General features: G+C 38.7%; 1 protein-coding gene across 23 annotated transcripts in view; it reads left to right on the forward strand.

Moving 5' to 3' along the window:
- The window catches only part of dlg2 (discs, large homolog 2 (Drosophila)), a 174,311-nt gene extending 171,810 nt beyond the window's left edge, over positions 1-2,501 (forward strand). For all 23 annotated transcript variants that reach the window (XM_046409776.1, XM_046409780.1, XM_046409779.1 and 20 more), the window contains one exon: positions 526-2,501. In XM_046409776.1, the coding sequence (XP_046265732.1) occupies positions 526-632 (107 nt within the window). In that variant the 3' untranslated portion in view covers positions 633-2,501. The remainder of the gene's footprint in view (positions 1-525) is intronic.
- The last annotated feature ends 5,665 nt before the right edge of the window (positions 2,502-8,166 follow it).

Raw genomic sequence — 8,166 nt, forward strand, 5'->3', positions numbered from 1 at the left:
AAGAAAATCGGTTGAATGGGTAATCATGCAGTTCCCCTTTACAGACATGTCCACTCTCCGCTAGTCTCTTGATGTTTTTGGCAAAAAAAAAAAACATGCACTTTATTCTGTTCAGTGTAAAGTGTTTTCTAAAGATAGTCTATTCGAATATTTTCTCTAGAAAGGTAATAAATGAATTTGGTGACTGGAAGGATGAGACTTGCCAGACTCAGAGACTTGGGGATACAAATGGTCCAACTGCATTCATGCGTGATGATGTTCCCATAGGAGACATTCAACTGAGACCAGTTTTTGAAACTTGACTGTATAAAATGACCTATTGTTAGTTGTGAGGATAATCACAGCTTCATAAAACTTTGCAAAAGTGTGACTTTCGTAGGTATGTCAACATTAAGGGGGGTTTCTGAGCAATGAGCTTTCAGCATTTGACAGCTGTGAGACTTCATGAGTGACAAGATGCATGCGTGACTATAATGACTTGAACAAAGTTAAACTGTACATAAAGAGCTCCCTTTGCTTTTGCAGCCCTGGTTCAAGGAGACACCTTAGAGGACATTTATAACTACTGCAAACAGGTCATAGAGGAACATTCAGGACCCTATATCTGGATCCCCTCAAAGGAGAAACTATAATAACTCATCACCCTGGAAGGGAGTCTGGACTACTAGAAAGTAGAAATAAGTTGTAACATATGATAACTGTATGGCTATGAAGAGTCTTCATAAATAATTGTTGTGAATATGTTTTGGACTTTTTTCCCCCTCTTTTCTTTTGTTTGCTTATTGCTTCATTTTTCACTCAACATGAATGTTCCTGAATGTATACCACAAAGTGTTAGGAAATGTAGGTCTTGAAACATGAACCATTTGTATATTTGTTTACTTTTCTTTTGAACAAAAAAGGAGAAGAAATGTAATGAAAACTAAATAAATATGGCATGCGTGTCCACATTGGCACACTGGAGGCAGCATAAACTGCAGATTTCTTTGCTTCACTAATGAAAGTATTACAACTGTGACACTGTCACCCTCCCTTCTCACTGCAACAATAGCAAATAATCATATGAAGATCAGTGTGTCATCTTATTTTGCACCTGTGTATTCCCTGAGCAGAGCTATACTTTGTGTTTGTTTGTATTGTCATTTCTTTGTGAATTACTGTACTTATTTCTTCAACATGAGTTGGAGGCTGTTTGAGGAAAACAAATTATTCACAAAGATTTTCATGTTTTATTATTATTTAAAAGCAGACTTTTATCATCCAGCTGTTGCACTGACATTGATATGAATGAAAAGTAAAGGGAGAAACCTGCTAACAGCAACAGAGATGTAACACTATATTTTGCTACCTAAATTGCTAGAGGGCACAAAAGCACAGAATTATTTATTATTGAAAATATAACTTTGATTAAAAGGTCATTTACAGAGCATATTTTATTTGCGTGATGTACTATGTTGTGACTGTGTTAGGATGGATGATAATATTGTGGTGAAAGACATTTCATGTTCACAGTATACACTGATAAGCCATAACATTAAAACCACCTGCTTAATATTTTGTAGGTTCCACTTGCGCTGCCAAAATAGCTCTGACCTCTCAGGGGAAGGGACACAGGACCTTTTGGGGTATTTTGTGGTATTTTGAGCAATGCTTAGGTGGGTGATGTGTGTGTCAGAGAACATCAACAGGATTGCCAGAACCCCAAGTTTCCTCTGCAGAAAACTGCATTGTAAACAGATTTTATTCACTTCAGCTGTCACTGTTTTTTCTGTTGTGGCTGATTGGTGTACTTGGACTGGAGAGGGTGGTCTAAGGAGTGAACAAATTTAATACTGAAACACCTTTTTGTCTTTTGAAACCGTGGTCAGACAATGACAAATAGGAATAAAAATGAACTACAAATCCTTTTTTGAAAATATACAAATATCTGGTAGAAAAGTGAGGAAAGGCTGAACATGAAAGTAAATTGATTGCAGAAATTACAAAATACAATTGGATAATAATCTTCTTTAGCAACATTATGGAGTCGATAAGGACTTGAGAGGTTAAAAAGATGAGTTGTTCAACTTTATTTTGAACAAGATACTGATTCATATGGCTTGTTCTTTTCAGGCAGGCTATTCCAAAGTCGTGATGAGAAAGGTTTGATAATGTTGGATTTACAGCTTTGGAAGACCCAACATACAGTCGGACCCACTGACCAGAGGCTGCTTTCAGGTTCATATAAAATTATTGTACATTATCTTGGTGTTTCTCCAGATAATGTTTCCATGTTGAACTGCAGCAGAAGCATAGTAACACAAAGCAAAGATTTTGTATTAAAGAAACTGTAACTTCAAAAGATGATCAGTTGATGTGTCAAATTTTTTGTCCCCCATCACATATATAGGAAAATCATTAGGGAAGGGATTTCTTAATGTCCAGTGTGAACAGAAGAAATGATTACAACAAGAAAAACCTAACTCACTGTACATATGGGCACCAGGATAGAAAAACAGGCAGTGAAACAAAATCGGAGAAAAAAAATTGTCTTTTAACTTTTATAAGTGCAAATGTGATCGTACATACAGATTATGGAAACAATGTACAATATTAGTCATTGATGACTTCAGCCTAAAACACTAATACTTATCCTCAGGTGGCCTATCAGTGAATATATCACCTGCCTCTGGTTCGAACAGAAAGCTGTTTTAATATGACAATCGTGGCTGACCTTCTCTAAGTTGCTGTGAGACAATTACATTGTTATGTATGAGATGGACAATTCATGCCTGAACAACCCTTTTGATCTGAGCATATGCATAACCGATTCAGTAAATCCACCATATATGTATGGATATATGTATGTATATCTATCTTTCTATCTCTCTCTCTCTCTCTCTCTGTCTATATATATATATATATATATATATATATATATATGTGTGTGTGTGTGTGTATACATACACACATATACACAAATATACATACATACATACATACATATAGTTTACTCACCAGTGGCTTTTGTTCTTTGAAAGGGCATACAATATAGTACCTCGCTTTGTTAAAAATAAAAATCCATTATGTCTATAACGCCTGTGGAATGAATGACTAATGCATCTGCCAGTGTGATAACCTTTCTGTTCTGTTTAACTGCAATGGTCATTAGACTCCAATGAGAACAATTTGTGAGTGATATATAATCTAGTGTTCCTGCTATTTGATTTAGAGAGCATGTTTCACCCAACCTGTTACCAAGTAAATATAGTAGTTAAATTAAATGCAGGTATATTTTTAGTCAATGGGACTTTTCAAAAGTGCACTTATTTAGTGTTTTTGGTAACAAAAATAGGAAATGTATGATAGCAGTAAGTAACACAATTTTTAAATCAGATCTGATTATTGTATATGATGGTAAAACCTGAGAAGACTGAACCCTGACTTGTTTGTGTGGACCACATACTGTATCTGTAGTAGCTGATAAGCACTTGAAACATGTCATTTCTGAAACAAGTGTGTACTTTGAAGATGATGGGTTTTTTTGTTTGTTTTTTTGTTTGTAAAGATAGGATCATATTTATCTTGTCCCTTGTCATAAATTGGTTGAGATGATGGAAAAACAAATATTTTAAGCACTGATGTGTGTGAATCATCACCTGGTGTTTTTTTTTTTAAGTATTTGCAAGATATTTTAAGGCATCTGCCATCATTCTTTTACAGATTTTCCATAACATATTGGTCACCACTTGCCTTAACAGAGAAGGTTTACAGTATATCAGAAATTAAAGCTTATAAATGTACTTTTCCTATAAAAATAAAACATTTTATTTAATCCCTCACATCTAAAATTCCGATAGTAGAATTAAAAATAAGGTACCTGTCATACAGTGGGTGTCAAAGCCTTTTGCTGATGAAGTTAAAGGCTGAATAGTTGAATTACGTAATTTGTGTTTTATCTTAAAAATGAGAATTTCTGCTGCAACAACAAAAACATTTTATGACACCTCAATATTTTAACCCTTGTCTTTCAAAAGTGTTATTCGCCAGCAATATTTTGAGATGTAAAAGAAAATATATGTTCCTACTGGCTTGATACTAATACTAAACCTAACAAAGTACTTCCAGAGTCATTGTGAACACATGATCTTACATGATAGAGGCCATTGGGGATTTTTGTGTGGAAATGTAAAGGGTGTTTGACCTATGCATGTTGCAACCGTCTTTTGTTTCCTGTGGATGTGCAATATTCAACACAATTGAAGCATTGGGGTACTTTGGGGTGTTTTAAAGACATGATCAAACTGTAGATTTGAATCATTCAGTCAGACTTGTCTCTATTTTAAACTGAAATAAAAACACTGTTGTAAGTGGTGGTGTCCCAGCATATGTTGTGGTTAACTCATGTAACATATATCCATCTCAATAGTAAACCCTAATATGCAGTTAACGATTCACAACTATTATTTTTCTGTTGTATTGACCCCATAAAAATATATATTTAGTCAAAATTAAGAAATTCAGTTTCATTTTTAACCAGGTTAGTTTTGTCTGACCAAATTAGTAGCACTGACATTGTGTCTTTAATCAGGACTACACCTTTGGAAGGACACTGCAAATGAAGCCGTGTCCTTCACTAATGGCAGAGGTTAGTGGTACTCAACAACTCAGAATCAGAAAACTTTATTTATCCCTAGGGGAAATTGGGAAATTATGCATTCCTAAATATACATTTCGCCAACCACAAATTGCCTGCAAACTGCTGACAAAGAGGGGGTGATTTCAGCTGTGACATTACTTTTCAATACAGTGTAGTTGATGCATGGTTTCCCTTATTTGCATGCTACAGTAGCCATTCCACTGGTCCAGTTCAATGATATAGTTACAAGTAATAAAAATAGAACAATGTCACCTGATACAAATTTTCTGCTTCGTGGATTAGTGAGGTTCACCTTAGCATTCCAATAAGTAACTGACTTGCTCAATTAAGTTTAGTTGGGATTTTAAAGGATAAAATGACTGGGACCTCCAAATTTTATGGACATGAAAGCTGTATTTCTTAACTGCATTTGGAGGAAAACAGGTCAGACTGCAACATTTTAGAGGTAGAGAAACCATAACTTTTCTTTCTTACGATTTGTTTTGACATAATGTTCGAACCCTGGTCAGAGCGGGGCTACATATCCAGTGCAGACCCTTTGGCAAGGTCCTTAATGCCATCTGCCTACCTCAGTCATGAGCAAAACCGAACAAATAAGACTCACACCGGCATGGATATTGCCTGAATCTACAAGGTCCATGTCAGGTGTTGGGAGACTAGGTCAACCTGATGAGAAATGGGCTACTGGAACATGGCATTCGTGGACAAGGGAAGAGAATAGGGAACTGTTGGAATGCTACTACACATGCAATTCCAGAGAAAGAGAGAGGATACATGCCGAGATTATATGGATGTTTCGAAAACCAACATCTATGCAAACAAAGAAGCAACTACTAGCACAATGTTCTAACATGTGCAAACAGCAATTGCTATCAGAGATGGGGTACAACAATGATGCTATGGTAAGGGGAGCCAGGATGACATGTCAGAGGGGAGATATCATCATCTCCACAAAAAAAAAAAAAAGCCCCAATAACAGACACAGAGTCCCTGAACACAAGGATGGCCGACCACAGAATGAAGATGAATTACAAAGCTGGATACCTGGCACTTCCATGGTCAATTACCACGGCTAAATGACAAAGTACCATCTGAGAGTCTGTGAGAAGATGTGAATGCAGCATTACAGACTATCCCTACTAAGTCGATAAGTGAGACCAATGGGCTGATGTACACCATGGCAACAGTAATCCTTGAGATGCTATGGCTACAAGGTTATTACCATAACAAGGAGCAAAGAAAACCATCCCTCATGGAAGAGGAGGCTGGATGCCAAGATCAGGGCAAAATGAAGAGAAGTCAGTTGGCTCTCAGAACTACAAAGGGCATCACCTTAGCATATGCCAGTGCTTCTCAAATAGTGGGGCGCGCCCCCCTGGGGGGGCGCGGTGCGATGCCAGGGGGGGCGCGTGTGACCCTGGGGAACATGCTTTTTTTGCCGTACTAGAATAAAGTGTAATTGCACATCCACTACAGTAGTTGGCAGTGGCGCTCTCATTGTCAGAGTGTGCGCAGGGAGTATTAGCTCTATGGTGTAGCGGCTTTTTTGCACCGAGCAGGCGAGATGAAGTGCAGTAAGCGAACCCTTAAGAGACAACATGAAGAAATTTTTAACAGGGATGAGAAGAAAGGCGGAGAGAGACGAAGATAATGAGACAAAAGTAACTCACCCGAAAGCTAAGACGAGGAAATATGACGAAGCATATGTAGCGCTTGGCTTCACTGTGACTACAGTGACCGGTGTGTTTACTGTCTAAAAATGTTGGCAGCGGACAGCATGAAGCCAAATAAATTAAGGCGCCACTTGAAGACATTACATCCCAATCATGCTGATAAGCCGCTGGAGTTTTTTCAGCCAAAACGTGCCGAATATTGCCAACAATCATCCCGCTTTGTCAATGCTACTTCAGTAAACCAGCGAGAATTGTTAGCATCCTATTATTACATATTATTAAATATTGTTACATATTATTATTACTATTATTTATAGTCGCGGCGGGGGGGGGGGCGCGAATTGTTTTCTACTTGCTGGGGGGGGCGCAACAGAAAATAATTGAGAAGCACTGGCATATGCCATGCTGGACACTGCCAAACAAAGACTAACAGCTCTGGCTGCCCGCTTGAAGAGATACACACGACAAGCAGAAGCTAGTAGAATAAACAAGATATTCTCCACCGAACTATCCAAAGTGTATTCCCAGTGGCAGTCCTTATAGGTTCTCTATTTGGCCATCAATTCAATTCAATTTTATTTTAAATGCCAATTCATAACAGAGTTATCTCAAGACACTTTACAGGCGTGTAAACAACACATTCAAAAAAAAAAAAGAGAAGAGAATCAGAGAGAAACAGGTCCCAGGGCAAAACCCCACACTGAGTAAGCATTTGGCGACAGTGGAGAGGAAAAACTTCCTTTTAACAGGCAGAAACCTTGAGCAGAACCAGACTCAGTGTAGACGGCCTTCTGCTGCGATAGGGAGATGGAGAGAGAAAGGAGAGGGAGAGTTAGAGAGAAAAGGGAGAGAGGAGGGACAGGGAGGATAGAGAGAACAATACAGATCAGGAGCAGCAGGATCCAGGCAGGGGCCATGGAGAGGGTTCTGGATCCAGCAGATCCAGGCCTCAGGAGGGAGGGGTGGGAGATCCAGTAAGTCCGGAAGTGCTGAGAAAAGATGGAGCACAAGAGCTCCGGATTAGAGGGCCAGTTAGTGCTGTACCGGTGATGTGACATGATAAGTGAGTCTCCTTGCTCTGAAAGCTCGGTAAAAGCTCCCCCAGCAATCTAAACCTATAGCAACATAACTAGGGGTTGGTCCAGGCAGAGCCTGAACAGCCCTAATTATAGCCTTTGTCAAAAAGAAGGATTTTAAGTCTACCTGAGCTTGATAACTGAAGGCCCTGGCTCCATATCTGCATACATACAACAATTCAAATAAGCCATGGAATATAACAAGCTCCATGATTGATTACCGAGCCACAGTGGCCTCAAATGCAGCTGTCTTTTTCAACATTGTTCAGGCAGAAAGTAAATCCTTATAGGAACATGAATGTATGTGCTATGGTGTTTTATCTTGGCTTTCAATCTCTAAAAATGTCCAAAAATTATTTATCATGAACTTTAATGGGCATTGCCAATCAAATGGAGTGCTAATCCTCAGTGTTGTAGAGGCGGATACACCATCAACATCAGTGCACGGTACTATTTACACCTAACATCTCTTGGTGTAGCCACACTTGTTCTCTTGTAAACAAGACCTCAAGATACTTGAACTCCTCCACTTGGGGCAGCAACTCTCTTTGACTCAGAGGGGGAGGGGGTTGCTATGGTCTATTCCTACCATAACAGGGATGAATGAGCTGATGTACACCACAGCAACAGTGATCCTTGAGATGCTTGAATACAAGGTTAACACTGTAAGAAACAAAGAGCACTATCCCCGATGGAAGAGGAGGCTGGAGGCCAAGGTCAAATCAAAACAGAAAGAAGTCAGTCCAGTCCAGTCCAGAATTACAGAGAGATGTGATAA

This window comes from Scatophagus argus, chromosome 14 (assembly GCF_020382885.2).
Source record: "Scatophagus argus isolate fScaArg1 chromosome 14, fScaArg1.pri, whole genome shotgun sequence".
Taxonomy (NCBI): domain Eukaryota; kingdom Metazoa; phylum Chordata; class Actinopteri; family Scatophagidae; genus Scatophagus; species Scatophagus argus.